The 15,539-nt window shown below is 38.6% G+C and overlaps 3 protein-coding genes across 5 annotated transcripts in view; 1 reads left to right on the top strand and 2 right to left on the bottom strand.

The window, feature by feature from the left end:
- Positions 1 to 6,425, top strand: part of fastkd1 (FAST kinase domains 1) — a 7,506-nt gene extending 1,081 nt beyond the window's left edge. Inside the window, exons 1-15 of one of the 3 annotated variants that reach the window (XM_024285850.2) lie at positions 89 to 213; positions 518 to 980; positions 1,051 to 1,119; positions 1,213 to 1,338; positions 1,414 to 1,812; positions 1,910 to 2,020; positions 2,687 to 2,818; positions 2,893 to 3,379; positions 4,215 to 4,329; positions 4,403 to 4,531; positions 4,601 to 4,732; positions 4,816 to 4,929; positions 5,018 to 5,162; positions 5,933 to 6,047; positions 6,130 to 6,425. In XM_024285850.2, coding sequence (XP_024141618.1) covers positions 646 to 980; positions 1,051 to 1,119; positions 1,213 to 1,338; positions 1,414 to 1,812; positions 1,910 to 2,020; positions 2,687 to 2,818; positions 2,893 to 3,379; positions 4,215 to 4,329; positions 4,403 to 4,531; positions 4,601 to 4,732; positions 4,816 to 4,929; positions 5,018 to 5,162; positions 5,933 to 6,047; positions 6,130 to 6,213 — 2,493 coding nt within the window. In that variant the 5' untranslated portion in view covers positions 89 to 213; positions 518 to 645 and the 3' untranslated portion in view covers positions 6,214 to 6,425. Of the gene's footprint in view, positions 1 to 88; positions 214 to 517; positions 981 to 1,050; positions 1,120 to 1,212; positions 1,339 to 1,413; positions 1,813 to 1,909; positions 2,021 to 2,686; positions 2,819 to 2,892; positions 3,380 to 4,214; positions 4,330 to 4,402; positions 4,532 to 4,600; positions 4,733 to 4,815; positions 4,930 to 5,017; positions 5,163 to 5,932; positions 6,048 to 6,129 lie in introns of those variants that run through there. The other 2 variants (XM_024285852.2, XM_024285851.2) reach the window with 2 other exon arrangements.
- A 419-nt stretch (positions 6,426 to 6,844) lies between these two features.
- On the bottom strand, positions 6,845 to 9,961 carry klhl41a (kelch-like family member 41a). The gene is made up of 6 exons (XM_024285854.2): positions 8,683 to 9,961; positions 8,456 to 8,613; positions 8,279 to 8,386; positions 8,022 to 8,207; positions 7,694 to 7,840; positions 6,845 to 7,604 (listed from the first exon to the last, which is right to left on the bottom strand). Exons 1-6 carry the CDS (start codon positions 9,763 to 9,765, stop codon positions 7,493 to 7,495), a joined length of 1,794 nt encoding a protein of 597 aa, XP_024141622.1. The 5' UTR covers positions 9,766 to 9,961; the 3' UTR covers positions 6,845 to 7,492.
- A 151-nt stretch (positions 9,962 to 10,112) lies between these two features.
- On the bottom strand, positions 10,113 to 15,441 carry bbs5 (Bardet-Biedl syndrome 5). The gene is made up of 12 exons (XM_024285857.1): positions 15,261 to 15,441; positions 14,958 to 15,040; positions 14,815 to 14,880; positions 13,962 to 14,011; positions 13,266 to 13,393; positions 13,049 to 13,184; positions 12,718 to 12,813; positions 12,469 to 12,531; positions 12,238 to 12,372; positions 11,994 to 12,077; positions 10,803 to 10,826; positions 10,113 to 10,702 (listed from the first exon to the last, which is right to left on the bottom strand). Exons 1-12 carry the CDS (start codon positions 15,320 to 15,322, stop codon positions 10,601 to 10,603), a joined length of 1,029 nt encoding a protein of 342 aa, XP_024141625.1. The 5' UTR covers positions 15,323 to 15,441; the 3' UTR covers positions 10,113 to 10,600.
- Positions 15,442 to 15,539: the final 98 nt, after the last annotated feature.

Genomic DNA, 15,539 nt, shown 5'->3' with positions numbered 1-15,539 from the left:
TAAAAGTTTTAACACTGTATACGGATCATACATACTTAAAATAGGGTGTTTGATACCAATAATTGAGCGTGTTACCCAAAAATCGCAGGGTTGTCTTTGAACAGGTGGCCTCGCATCGACAGGCGCCTGCAAGCCTTTACCCAGGGTTAATTAAACGCTTGTTTTTGTTATGTCACTTGCTACGGAAGTAGAACTCCACTGCACACATGCTAGGTAATTTTGACTTTGAGCTGTTTTTTAAAGACCGTTTTCAATGATTGCTGAGAGTTAATATTTAGGTTTATTAGATCCAATTTCGCAAAGTATTCCGACTGAGTATAAATTACAGTACCGGTAGTTTACTGTTTGTACATCCACGTGTGCATGGCATGCTTAAATTGGATGTACATTTTAGGGTTATGATGGTTTTGTTATGGAAATTATTTTTAAAAATGTTATTGGGATTGAAGTAAACACTGCAAGTGTTTGAACAGATTATATGAAAGTTTATTCTAGTTTATTCATTCATGTGCTGCAGGTCCTTGAGGAACCATCTGCTTTCAGTGCAGGTGAGATCCCACCTGGAGAAGTCTACCTGGCAGTTGAGCTAGAAGATGGACACTGGAACTATGAGGACTTGAATAGCCTGAGCACGGGTTTGGAAAGATGTTTCGAGTTCGATATGCAAGCCGCTGCTTCAAAAGACTCCTTCATGGATCTACAGTGAATAAAGACCAGATCCTGGAAAGACTGCAGGCCTGCTCGGTTGAAGATGAAGTGTTTGATGTGGTGGGTAACAACAAAGCCAAACTGACAGTTAACCACGTGAACCATGCTGTGAGCTTGCTGTGGAACCTTCAAAAAGAGAGACCTGAACTGCTCCGGACAATTGGTCAGACCAGGATTCACCCACAATTCCTGACTCTGCGCGTTCTCGCAGAGAACAAAATCAGTCAAATGGATGATCTCATGCTGGTGGACATTCTTTACGCTTTTCTCAGGTAAGTTAGTGAACATATATCTGTCTGACGTATATGTAACATGACTGACAATATTTGATCTCTTCTGAAGGCTGAAAGTGGAGCCTCATGACTCTCTTGTGCAGCACTTGGTTTCAGAAGCTTGGTTAAGAATTGACAGGTATGTTTGAATATACTTTATTTTATTTTAATATTTAATTCTATAAAATGTTAGATTTCAGTCAAATTAAACAGAAAACTCTTATTTTTGCAGACTTCCAATGCCATGTCTATCCAAGTTTTCTGTTTGTTTGAGTGATCAGCTTCTTCAGCACAGTCCTCTGATGGGTCACATCACCAGCATTTTGGATCAAAGGTTATCATCGATTGAAGATGCAAGGTTAGTGGAGAAGCAATAAACACTATGATTGTACAGATAAGTTTCTTTTTACTTACTGACATATTATTTTCGCAGGGTTCTTACTGCATTAATGATCAGAGTCTCTTCCCTCGTGTCTCCCCGGCTGAGGGACGCTCTCATCGACAGAGCGGATCTCCTCCTCAACACAATAGATCCCTTAAATTACAGCATCCCTCGAAGAATGGTGCAGTTTTTGCGCAACGTTAAGTACGTTCACCGGCCTCTGCTGGAGAAATGCAATGAGATCTTTCTGCGCAACATGGCAAGAATGGATGGAGAGAGCATCAGCATGGTCTTGGGCCTGTATCAGTCCCTTCAGTTCAACAACTGTGACTTCAAGCTGGCTGCTAAGGAAAAGTTGACGGAACTCATTGATTCCTTCAATGACCCTTTTTCTTTCTCCAAACTGTTTGTTGCTTTGGCTCCTATTGCTGGGTCTGAGGTCAGAGAAAGGTTGGTATCAAAAAGTTGTCTTTCTTGAGTAGAAATCTAATGTTTTACAGCAGGTTTTGGATCAGTGTGGTTGACACTAAGGCTTTATTTCTCTCAGGCTGGAGAACACCGCCCTGCTGTTGGTGGATGAGTTCAGTCCTCATCAGGCTTTGATTGTAGCTGAAGCGATGGACGAGTATCAAAGTAGAAACCTCAGCTTAATGAACAAGTGAGTCATTGCCTCTGCATCCAAATAATTGGCAGTAATATTTAGTTGCAAGAACATTTGTATTCTGATCATGTTTTTTTAACAAAGAGTTTATGCTCAAAATGTTGAACATAAAATAAAAAAATCATTAACCATTGCCCCACTGTGCAGCCTTAGTTCCAAGGATTAATGATGTGAAACTACCATTGACTGTAAAAATAAAGTTATTCTTATATACAGTCTATGGAAACTACCCACAAACGAGCCTTTCAAGTGTTAATAATACAATGATTTAGGAGAGATTGATTTAAAAGTCAAAAGTATTTTGACATTTTTCACATTAAGAAAGTTTTTGGGGTGCTCCGTTTTTTTTTTTTTTAATGAATGTTTATGATTTTTTTTTCCCATCTAAAATTGTGTTTCTAAAAGATTTTTCTCCATCTATCCATTCCCAAAGCTGATCAGTCCCTTTTAGGGTCACAGAGTTGCTGGAGCCTATATCAGTACACCCACATTTGCCCACTCAGAGACATGTTACCAAATACACTCCCACATTCACACCTATAGACATGTAGAGTCACCTATACTAATATTCCTCATATTTCTATTTAAGGCGTACCTGTTATAATGGTGCTTTTATTTTGAAATTTTCTGTAATGTTTTTAATTAAAGGATTTCTTATTGTAGAATTGCAGCAGTCATTCAAAAGAACCTCCACGTCTACAAGTCGGTGGAGGTGGCCCGAATCACCCAAGCCCTTTCTCTGCTGCAGTACCAGAACCCAGAGTTCTGCACTACAATCCGGTCCATTTTGGTCAAGTGAGTATGTCAGCAGAGTTCTGTTCTTTGTTTTATCAATGAAAAATCAAGACTGAAAGCTCTCCATGTTGCAGATTTTTGCTGCAAAGTTTCTACCCCTACGAGGTGACCATGCTGACACGAGTCCTGACCACGCTGCCCTGCCCACGACTCGACGACAGCGTGGTCACGCGGGTGAATGAGGTGGTGGCGCAGTGCAACCTCAGCGAGCTCAACACCATTTCACTGGCTGTCGCCAAATGGGTGCGAAACGACTCGTCCTACCACCACAACACCCACAGCAAATACGTGCGCTTGCTGCAGACGCTGAGCCGCTGCGGCCGCGAGAGGCTGCAGACGTCCGACCAGATGGACGTGGTGCTGGAGGAGCTCAAACACGTGTCAGGGGAGTGGTTTGAAGAGATGTTGCTGGAGGAAGTCACGCTGACGCTGCAGAGGATGATCGCTCAGGTCAACTGGACCAACGTACCTGATCTGGCCTTTTACCTAACAAGAATAAACAATCTCTGCCCTCCGCTGATGGATAAAATTGCTACTGTGGCCATTGAGAACATTGACAAGGTGATTCAAAGGATGACATTTTGTTCTGGGGTTACTGAATCCATATTAGGGCTGCCCCAAACGATTATTTTAATAGTCGACTAATCACTGATTATTTTTTCCTATTAGTCGACTAAATGAGGTCATGGGCAAACTGTATGTAAAGCACACATCTTAACAATCATTAGCTTTAAACTATCTAAAAACTAGATATATAGCATTACCTTCGATAATGCTAGTGTGAATGCTGTAAGCTGAATTTGGCCACCAACGATACAAGTGCTGATAGCTGAAGATGCTGAAATTAATATCTAAAAATATTGAAGCTGATATCTGAAAACGCTAAAGCCGATATCTGAAAATGCTGAAGCTGAGAGCCAGCTAAGATATTAGTTAAATCCCAAAACAGCCTAAAAACTGAAAAAAAGCATAAATTAGAAAAAAACAGCTAGCATGCAGCTGAAATATTAGTCAAACTCCAAAACAGCCTAAAAATAAAACAAAAAAACCCCATAAATTAGCCAAAATAGCTAGCATTTACCTGAGATAATATCTAAACACCAAATTAGCCTAAAAAACAGAAGAATCCTAAATTAACAAAAACAGCTAGCATGTAACTGAAATATTAGCTAAACCCCAAAATAGCCTAAAACAGCATAATAAATGCCAAAGTGGTCCAAAAAGCTAGCATAATGCCATTATAACTTTCAACTTTACCCCACACTGACTCCATATAATATAAAGTAACGACTAATCAGCTATTAAATTAGTCTTCGGCTATTTTAATAGTAGATAAGTCGACTGATCGTGGCAGCCCTATTCCATATATTTATATTTTTTCTGTTTTATTTTCAAGATTCACCACTCTGCAACATATGCCACCCTCCTCCCCTTTTCTATCCTGAACTATGATACTGTTCAGGCAGATGAGCTGTACGACGTTTGTATCAGACGCTTCACTCCTCATATCCGTGAGTCACACAACAGGTTCCTTACAAACAAACATTTTAGCCACGTTTGATGACATTCTTGTCTTTTTTTAAGGCTCCTTCGACCCACATCTGCTTGTCCTCTTGGGGTACACGTTGGCCGTCGCTGAACTTTTCCCCGAAGAACTGATCAAAGAAATTTTCAGCATAGATTTTCTGGGAAAACTGGATTGCCAGCTTGAAAGTGCGTTTCTGGTTTGTTTGTGTGATGAATAGAAACGAGCGCTTTCTGATGGGGGGGGGGTTTTCACAGCACTCCCCGATGCTCTCAACATGCGGACGAGGCAGCGACTGATGGAGCTCAACCGCGCCATCTGTCTGGAGTGCCCCGAGTTTCAGGTGCCATGGTTTCATGAGCGCTACTGCCAGCAACTGCAGAGAAAAGGTCAGTCACTTTTGCACTTCAGGCAATATTTGTAACTGAGTTCTGTCTAAAACTGGCCTTTCGTTTTGCTTCCCTCCTTTTAGGGGACAGTTTCCCCAGCCCCATGCAGCAGCAAATCCACAAAATGCTGGGGGAGGTTCTTGGTGGCTTAAACTTTGTCCAAGTTGCAGTTATCACTCCATATTATTATACTTTAGGTGAGTGAAGTGCAGCTTTGTTTGTCACGAGAGCAATAACTTTTAGGTAGTTCTGTCATGGGACTCATTGTCATTGGATTCTTTTCAGACTTTGAATGCAAACTAGACAAACACTCTCAGCCGTTGCCTTACACCGAACCCAGCACCTTGAGGATCTCAGACGGAGAAAAGGTTCTTTGGAGTCCCGCTTCTCTGGAAAGCATCCGGAATGAGCTGCCACCTGGAGCTCAGCGGTAGGAATACAGAATCCCCCAATGCACTTTAGTTATTTAATCATAAATAGTCATTATATGTGAAGTTTTTGGTGTAAATGTGTTAATTTGTATGGTATTTCAGAGTTCTTTGCAGAAAAAAATGATAAGACAAAAGCCCACAGAAAATTGTTATAATAGAAACAATAAACCATTAATAAAATAGCAATGAATTGAAAACTAAATTAAAGAGTCAATTTTTATCAACCACAACTACATTTGACAGAGTTATTTTCGTTCAGAAACATTTTTTATTTCTTTTTTACAGTGGCCTGGAAGGGCAAAACACATCAACAAATATTAAAGATCACAACAATTAAAAAAGCAAAGCAAATATAAAAAAAACATTAAATTTTAGATATCAATTGTTTCAGAAATTTAGCTCTGATTTCTAAAATGCAATTTTAATTTTTTTTCTTTTTCTAGTTGTCAGGGTGACCTTTAAAATGTTTTTGCATTGCGTGATTTTCTGATGTGATTTGTACTTAGGGGCCACCATACTTTCTATTTGTTCCAGTGCATTTTAAAGCTGTGTCCTTTTTTATTTCAATTTTGGTTTTACAACAGTTTTCAATCACCTCATAACATGACAGAGTCAAAATGACCTGACTTGTCCATTAATAATTGTCAGCCGTCACAACACACTTAAGCTTCTTACAGAATTCTGAGATGTTGGTTTAGTGGCGTACTCATGGAGAGTTGAAGATACAATCCATTTATAAATAAATCTAACAGTCCTGCTTTGTTCCCAGTGTTGCTGTGGACTTTCTCAATTCTAAGGCGTTCTGCAAGAACTCTCATCATATGAAAGGTGAAACTTTGATGAGACAGAGACACCTGGAAATTCTGGGATATCATGTCATTCAGGTGAGAGTTCATCATCCGAGTTTCTGTGCATGATTTAATTAAAAACCTCAAAATGAACAGTTTCATGTTTTTTCTTGTACAGATTCCTCATTTTGAGTGGAACTCTATGGAGCTCTCAACCCTTGAAGCCTGGAAGGAGTATCTCAAGAGAAAAATACTAGGATAACTTTATATTTTTTGAAGGTCATATCTGGAGAACCATGACATGAATGTTACATTGTGAACAATTAGCCAGAGAGGACAAAGTTCATACACATAAAGTGCTTTTTGGTTTTGAAGTGAAAAGGTAAATTCTGCCATTGACATGAATCTACCTCATGTGTGGGAAAATGAGATTATTTTACATGCTTTTGTATTAAACTTGAAAAAACACAAGGACATAGTTGACATTTTTTAAACTGCTTTATCTTTAAGAATCTGTTGAAATCAACGGGTTAATTCATATTAATGGTTTCACATCAAGAAAAAGTGTTTTCTCTAAAATATGTGGAATTTTCTGAAGTGTTAATGGGATTTCACAGAACTTTAAAAACTGTGTCACAAGCAGATTCAATAATATGAAGAGAGTGGCATTTTAATAATGACCAGTAAAGAGAAAAAAAACTGGATTGTATAATATAAAATATTTAACAGATTTTTTTTGTTTTAGATAAAAAAACGAGAAAAAGAAGAAATTCTGGAAAAAGCTGTAGGATTCATGTTTCAGGGAATTCTACTGTTAGTTTTGGGGGGATTTTATTTTTTTCCTCAATTTTTTTATACAAAACAAACAAAAATTCTGTCAATTATTATTATTATTTTTTTTTATTAAGTCAAAAATAAAGGAAAAGAGGACATTTGCCAAAAATACCTTAATTCCCATTTTAAGGAATTCTTTTGTTGGGTTTTTGGGATTTTTTTTTTCTTTTCCTGAAATGTTTTATCTAAAACAAACAAGAAATATGTTCTATTATTTATTTAATTTTGATAAAAAATGTGAGAGAAAAAAAGAAAAAAAAGCCCTCCCCAAAAAAGCAATAGAACTCCTGTTTTAGTGAATTGTGTGGTTGTTGGGATTTTAGGAAATTTTTCTTGCCCTCAATTTTTTTTATTCAAAACAAACAAGTAAAAAAAATATTCAGTCAATTATTATTTTTTTGTTTACTTTTGATAAAAAATACAAGGAAAAGAATAAATCCCCCCAAAAAGCAGTAGAATTCAATTTTTAAACTGAATTCTACTATTGCTGTTTTTGGGGGAATTTCTTTTTTCTCAATTTGTCTAAAACAAAAAAAAGGTAAATTATTTTTTGTTTGTGTTTGATCAAAAATATTATGTTAAAGAAGAAATTCCCCAACAACAGTAGAATTTACTAAAACAGGAAGCTGTGTCAGCTACATTATGACAAAAAAGTTTTTCTAAATAAAAGCATGTACCGCCCCCTTTTGGAAAAAACATCATTTGTTTTACATTTTGGGCATTTTTTCCGTGTTCAGTCGCATTGAGACACAGGACGCTCCAGCTGCGTATCGCATCTCTCTGATCATGCCGCTCCACTGTTTGGTGTCGTCCTCGTACCTGGTTGAAGACAAATGGAATTTTATTAACACATTTAAATGACAACAATAATATATACTTATATATTTGATAAATAAATCAGAACGTACTGCCAAATATCGATTATTTCAGTGGGTGCACACTCTTTGTTCTCATTCTCCACCATGGCGAAGCCTCCTACAGCATACAGCAGCCCCCCACAGCTGACCAGGTTGGGTGAACTTCTCTCCTGGGGAAACTCCGTAAAAGGCCCCCACCTGATACAGCACATGTGAGTCATCCTCTAAACATAAGCTTAGTAGATCTTAAAGTGATCTCATGAAGATTACAGAGTGACGTTAGGTCATTCATGCAATTTAAAACTCTGATTTTAAGAAATTCAAGTTATCCTGACAAAAGTTAACAGAAAATGTTAACAAGAAAAGGAGTAGCACATACTTGTTTGTTCCAAAGTCATAGGCTTCACATGTTGCTGTTAGACCATTTTCATTGACTCCTCCTGCAACTATAATCTTCCCTTTGTGGATTACGGCTCCAAACATGGATCTGGGAGTCTTCATGGAAGCCACTTCCTTCCACTCGGCTTTCTTGTGGTTGTATGCAAACACCTTATTGGTGGTTTTGCTTTCCAAGCAGAGAGAACATTTTTACAAACAGGATAATTTATATCAAATATTCTATCTCTGTAATCTCACTTGTCGTCCGTTTTTCCTCCAATGCAGTACACCAACCCATTCTCAGAGACCACGCAATGACCGTGGATTTTCAGGGGCAACTTTTTCGTTTCTGTCCACTTCATCTTCCTAAATCAAGGTAAAAAATAGTATTAAAATGAGATATTTTTTCAGTAAAAAGTTGTATTTTGAACTTACTCTGTGTCGTAACACATGACCGTGTCATGAGATTCATTGGATTGTAAGTCTTTTCCTGCCACAGCAAAGATGAGATTTTCAAATTCTCCCAAAGCAAAGAGACAGCGGGGTGAAGGCATTGGGGGCAGAGCGATCCACTCCGCAGAAAGGCTGTTCAGCTGAAAACAGTGGTGTTAAACACATTTAGCAAAAACAAAAGGTGAGTTTTGCTTGTCAGTCTTGCCTACCTGGTAGAAATAGCACTGCAGAGGACTTTCTTTGTCTTCCTCGTCTACAAACAGCCCCCCCAGCACATACAGGTTGTTCTTCTTTGTCGTCAGGCTGACGTGGTTTCGGGGGATTTGTTCAGCCATCGCTGCGAGAAAGCATTCGTTCTCCTGGCCGTCATAGGCCACAGCAGCGGTGTCGTTGATCATGAGAATCAGATCTTTGTTGTGCATGCCGTGTCTTCGGGCGTCATTCAGATACCCAGGCAGCGTCCCCTGCTCTCCTTCTTCATCGCCGTCTTTCTGCCTCTCCGGCAGCTTCCCTGCAAACGCCTCCTTGATGGTTTTAATTTTTTTGAGAAGCTCTGGCTCAGCTTTAATGACTTCGTCTTTCTCTACTTTTTCTTTGAAATACTTTTCTGGGAGCAGACGAAAGCGGATGAAGTCGAAGGCCTCTTCTAAGGACTTCTTACGCTTTTCCTTGTCTTTCCTGATCCACCTCATGAGAGCCTCAAACACCACCTCTTCTTTTTCAACGTTCAGTGCATCGGCTCCGATGATGGCAAAGAGCTCAGGAGGAGCGAGCTCCAAGAAGTCGTTGTCCTCAGCGATGGCCTCAAAGCGATCTGCGATGTAATCTCGAGCCGCCATCGCCAGCCTGGCACAGTTCATCATCAGTCCCAGCCTGTAGATGGCCAGACAGTTTTTCATGGTCAGCTTCTTCTGGAGATAGTTCACACAAACGGTGAACACTGATGGGATCTGGAAGCGGTTGGCAAGAGCCAAAATATCCTGTACGTTGCTATCGTAGATGTCAATCTCTGCTGAGTACAAATAATTAACAACCAGTTCCATGACGTTTGGATCAATGTTCTCCAAAACAACCTCCTTTGTTTCCACCTCTTTGCCATCCACTGAGAAGAAGAGCTCCCGGAAATACGGACTGCACGCCGCCAGAATTAGCCGATGGCAGGGGATGCTTCTGTCCTCAACCTTCAGGGTGCAGTCGATTAACTTGTTCTCGTTGAGAAGTTCTTTGAGGCCGTCCTGCAGCAAAGTGCTCTGAAACAGGCGGAGATCTTCCTTCAGGCCTCGAGGATCCATTCCTTCAGGACACAATAGAGGAAAGGCAGCTGACAGCTGGCTGTGCGGCTTCACAAGACAGAGAGATACAGACAGGCAGGTCTACTTCAATATAAGCAGGCCCCTCTAAAAATATCCAACCACCCGATCCACGAAGAATTCAGGTTGAGCGGACAGGAAAGCAGCTGCCATAAAGCACAAACAACTGTGTGGTCTCGTCACTCCGGCAAATAGAAACAACATTGTCATGCAGACACACGAAAATAACTCATGATCTTTTCATTTTGGACTAAAAGTCATAATATAATTGATGATACACAATTGAAATCAACACTTCAGAAATAAAAGAAAGAACAAATAACAAAACATTTTGTTTTAAATCTTTATTTTAACCTTAAGCTCATGGTTGAGCCACAGGGTGCCAGGATTTCAGGGACACTTTGGAGTGAGTCACAGCTCACTGATAAAATGATGAGTCTTTTTCTGCTATTAGTTTATGACATCTACAAGGACGGACCCAGAAAGCAGCTTCACTCAACAGCTGATTAGTTGATACTTTTAAAAAAGTTTCAACATTTTTCTCTAATTTAGCATCAGTACTTCTTCCCAAAAATCTCCTAAATCTGATTTTTCATAACAAAGAAAAGTGTCAATCATCTGTTGAAATAAGACAATAAACATGAAGTTATAGTCAAAGCTCTGCACTAAAAGTGCTTAAAAATTGTGATGATACATGTAATATGTACAGGAATAAAGTATCTACATGTAGTTAATACAAACTTGATCTTTCTCTATAAATAAATAAATGTCTTACTATTAAAAAAAGCCCAATCTATACATAGAGTTCTGTATTATTTCAACCTATTACTTCCCAAAGCCCCTGAAGTGTGAATCCATCCTTCAGCTTTTCAATAGCAAGGCCAAGTTCCTCAGAGAACACTGCTTCACGATCTTGTTGCTGTGAAATCCAAATGAATTATTACATTTTTTAACATTTTAAAGCTCAGCATGATTTATCATTTATGTTTAATATCAAACAAGCATTTGTGAGAATTTACCTTCACGCCATCAGCAAAGTAAGCCTGTGAACGAGAACACACACTTGTCATGGTTTGGGTATTTGAACTATAATGCTAAGTTGTTGTGTACTTTTGTTTGCAGAAATCATTTCATTGACTGTATAAGAGAACTGGATTGAATTTTCTCTCCCTCCAAATAGGAAGTAGGAAGGTTCTCTGTGCTTCTGTTTGGTGCAGTGCAATTCATGTGTTGTTCCTCTTTCCCACTCCCCTCTGGGGAGAGATTTCAGATTTCAGGTGGATCGCCCATGGACCTCGCCTCTGGCTTGTCATCTCGCAACTCGGAGTGGGAGAGATTCCTGGTGGATTGTCTGTGCTCCTGTTCTTGGTCGTAGATCCCGCCTCTGGCTCGTCTTGGCTGTGGACCTCAGATAATTGTCACAAAAACCATTCTTGCTCTGCTACCCTTTTATTAACATGTTTTTGGAAATCTTATTTTTTTTTCAAAATATTATTTTTTTATTGTAAGTTATTCAAGTTACAAACTGACCTATCAGATGCCTCAATAAAAGTATGTGGTGCCACTGGCCCCTATGCCGAACTTTTAAATCTTTTGACAGATTCTCTCGAGCACGGGAGTGGTTGCGGTGACCCAGAGCGACTTGGGCCAATCACTGCTTACTATTATTGTCTGGTTCCAACATGGCGGCATCCATGTAATGAATAACTGGCAACTGATTTGACTTAATTTTGTTGGAGCCGGAAGTTTTTTTTTTTTTTTTTATTATTGGTGTTGTCTCACTCACTCAGTCCAGTTCTCATATACAGTCAAAGGGAGCTAAAAGCAAACTGTTTTTATTGGGTCTGTGGGAAATGTGCTGATTTGCCCAGATGATGGCGCTGTTACTCAATAAACGTTGTGATTTACCCTCATGGCATCTTTTCATCCATCAGTCATTTCACTTAATCATTTCTGGTTGTGACACATGAAAGCAAACGGATAAAAATCCTATAAAATTATGTTGTTCTTTGAGACCGCCCCCCTTTTTTTTTACAGAATAATTTGACCCAAATCTACCTTTTGGTTGACAAGCGTCACAAACATCAGCACCAGGCAACAAAGCCTGGTGTTCAGGGATGATAGCTTGCAGCTATTTTGAGGCTCTGAATACAGAACCTTTACACTCACAGAGGGAGGATGAGTGTAAAGACGTCAGCAGGCTCACTCACAGTGAAGGCATCAGTCTGCTCATCGGGCTCAATTTCCACGTCATCTGGAGGCTGTTCCACCGTCAGTTCCTCCAACGGCTGAGGCTGAAATGAATGTCGGGACAAATGGCGCCATGACAACATGATCAGCGAAACGTCAGGAAGAGCCAGAGCTCAATGGAATGTCAGCAGCTGTTCATTTGAAAATAGTCAAGGAGTATTTTGATCTTTGGTGTTTTCCATGTGAGGGAGGGGGTTTCATTACCTTTTCCTCCATTTCGTAGTCTACTCCAAAGATGGGGTTAGCTGAGTAAACTTTGTGCAGGGAGTTGATTTCTTTGAGTGCATCTTGCAGCTTATCCACGGGATCAATCTTGAACCCCAGCACGTATCCTCCACTCTGAAAGTATTTTTTACATTTTCTACATAAGAATCAAGCCTGAACAAGACAAATAACTTTATAATAAAATGTACAAATTAATTCTGAAAATATTACCTGGCGTGAACTTTCAATCACCAAAGCCAGGCCAAACTTGGAGTCTCTTATTCTGATGGACCACTTCAGAGAAGAATGAGTTAAACAGAACTATTTACCATTTCTGTGTGAAAATACATTTGTACTGCCAATTAAAAGACATTGAAGAATAAAGTAAGACTAAGAGGATTACAATATTTGGATTGTGGCCTGTTTGCAAAAAAAATATAGAGACTCAATAAAGGAGTCAAAGTCATGATCTTTACTTACAATCTGAAGGTAAGGAATGCTGACATTGAAGCTCTCGTTCATGTTGGCATGCCAAACAATCCGAACGTTAGTGATGAAGAAGGTTCCAAGGTTTCCCTAAAATAAAGTCACAGCTCAGTTTTAAAAAGTACCAGCCTGTCATTACAATAATTTGAGACAAAAATCTATTTTCAACTTCCATTACTCGTATAGTAATCTCCAAAACAACAACAGACACATTTCTCTAACAAATGTGATGTTTCTCAAACAGAACGAGTTCATTTCATTAGCAGAGAAATATAGGGTTCAAAATTAAGAAAAAGTGCACTTGAGACACTCAAACTTTCCATACCTGATCACTGGACAAATTCCAAACGCCATTAATCTTATCATAAACCTGCTCCCGCGGCAAAAGTCTAAGTTGCTTATTTTGAATGAGGGCTGCTCGCAGTTTCAGATCCCGGTACATCTTAGATGTCTCATAGGCTCTGTATCAACACATAATAGGTTATTTTTAAAATGAGATTTTTACTGAGAGTGCAATAACGTTTTATGGAGCTTTGTTTTACCTGTGGACAGCAATGACAGACGTAAAGAGTCTTGGACTTCCTGGAACCAAATTTGTGAAAATGAACTCAAATCTTGTGTTGTTAGACTTTGTTAAGATGTAGAGAGCTTCAGTTTGACCCCTCAGTTTCTGGAACACAGAAATTAATTCATTAAAAAAACACACACATGGTAAAAAGTGCATTAGTGTAAACGTCATTTAGTAACCGTGCTCACAAATATTTGGTAATTGAGAAATATGACTTATTTATTTAAAGGATTTAACTTTTTTTTAATTAAAAAAGGAATAAATATTCATATCTACGCTCACTGGCCAATCATAGGTACACCTGTGCAATTGCTCGTTAACGCAAATTTCTGATCAGCCAATCACATGGCAGCAACTTAATGCATTTAGGCATGTAGACGTGGTCAAGATGACATGCTGCAGTTCAAGCTAAGCATCAGAATGGGGAAGAAAGGTGGTTACATTTTAAACATGCCTGGTCAGACAATGAGTTTACAGTTCTCAAATGACGTTCACAGTCTCCAGATCTCAACCCGGTCAAGATACAAGCAATGTATACCTAATAAAGTGGTCGGAGAGTTTAAAATCTATGTAAAAATATTTGTAAAGATTTCTTTTTTTTGTAATTGAAAGAAAAAAAAAATAGTTCAGTTCATAAGGTTTACTAAAACATAATGTAAGAGCTACTTACAGAGTTCGCTGTCCTCGTTGTGATGTTAATAATTGAGTTGTAACCAACAGCTGCAATGAATAAATAAATAAATACATTTGATTTGCTGTTATTTGGGTTACAAATCCAACAAAAACACAAAATCCCACGAAAAATGGCTCTTTAACCCCTCATTGTGGTTCTCTAGTCAAAAAAAAAAAAAAACATTATTTTTAATTTGAAAATTTTGGACAAAGGTGATTAAAAAAAAAAGTAATAAAAGTCGAATGTTTTTCAGCTCCTTCAAAAACAGTTTAAGGACAATATTTATCAGTCCACCAGGATCCTGACTACAAATGCCCTAACAATCCGTCCAACTTTTTACCACAAAAAAAAAAAAATCACTCTGAAGTTAGAGCACACAACCAGAATTGAAGGTCCACTTTCTGTTTTTGAATAAAAAAAACAAGGATTTTGATTATGAAAAACATGATATGGGTCACTTCATTAGCATATGGTTTTGTGTGTGTTTATCTTTCATCACTACTGATATTTCACCACCTACTACTACATTCTCTGCATTGAGGTGATTTTATGTGCTAAAGGATGTCTTTTATTTTGAAAAGGAAGTCATGTAGACCTCTAAACAATTAGAAACCATTTAATATTTAGAAAAAAGGCTATTTTATCTATATGTTTCTCTTTGAAAAAACAAATGTGTTTGTATTTATCATAACAGTAACAATACAATAAATACAAATCAGTGTCTTCTACTTTGTGGCTCCTGCTTGGATGTTGTCAGTAAGAAATCCCCCGAAATGCCTTTTAACTGTTGAAGGTTGCAGACCCCTGCACTAGATTATTCAGAAAGAAAGAAAGTCAACGATTTACTCACATAAATTAACTCTCGGCAGAGCCAAAGAGTGCCAGATGATCCTCAGATTAGTAACCAGGAGTCTTCCTGCATTGAAAGACAGTTGCAGTCATTAATCTGCCATAGTACCAGACAGACACAGTGAAAAGAGTTCACAAAATCACCTCGATCTCCATTGTTTCCCTTTGTGTCTTCGATTGAGTCCAGACAATCTATCAGAACTTCTCCTGGACGAGTTTTCATTTGCCTGTGGAGGGGTTGGATTATCGTTTTACGTATTGAATTCAGCTTGGTATGATAAATGGTTAAATATATATTGCATTGACATTGCTGTTTTTCGTATTTACATAAAGCTAGTTACTCAAAATAGATCATTTATTTGATTCGGATAGTAGCTTAGCCTCTTAGCAGTGTCTTCTTCTTCTCCTTCTTTACAACAGTATAAATGCATTTCATTGTTGACTTACTGAGCCGTTATGTCGAACCGAACATCTCTGTCTTCCCAGAGAGTATCTAAAGCTGACGCCATGGCAGTGTGTTGGATTATTCCCAAGGTTTTCCAATTTGACAGGATACCTTTCGCTGCTAAACTGGCTAACTACTAATCCAAGCAGAGCCAGCGCAGCGTCATTATCCCCATAGCAACAGACTACGGCAAGCCAACAAGATAAAAAAGCGTTTTTGCACATGTAAACATAATGCAGAGGTGAGTGAGTCGATTAAAATGTAATCCAAAAATCTGATCA

This window comes from Oryzias melastigma, linkage group LG21 (assembly GCF_002922805.2).
Source record: "Oryzias melastigma strain HK-1 linkage group LG21, ASM292280v2, whole genome shotgun sequence".
Taxonomy (NCBI): domain Eukaryota; kingdom Metazoa; phylum Chordata; class Actinopteri; order Beloniformes; family Adrianichthyidae; genus Oryzias; species Oryzias melastigma.
This window is presented reverse-complemented; position numbering and strand designations above follow the sequence as displayed.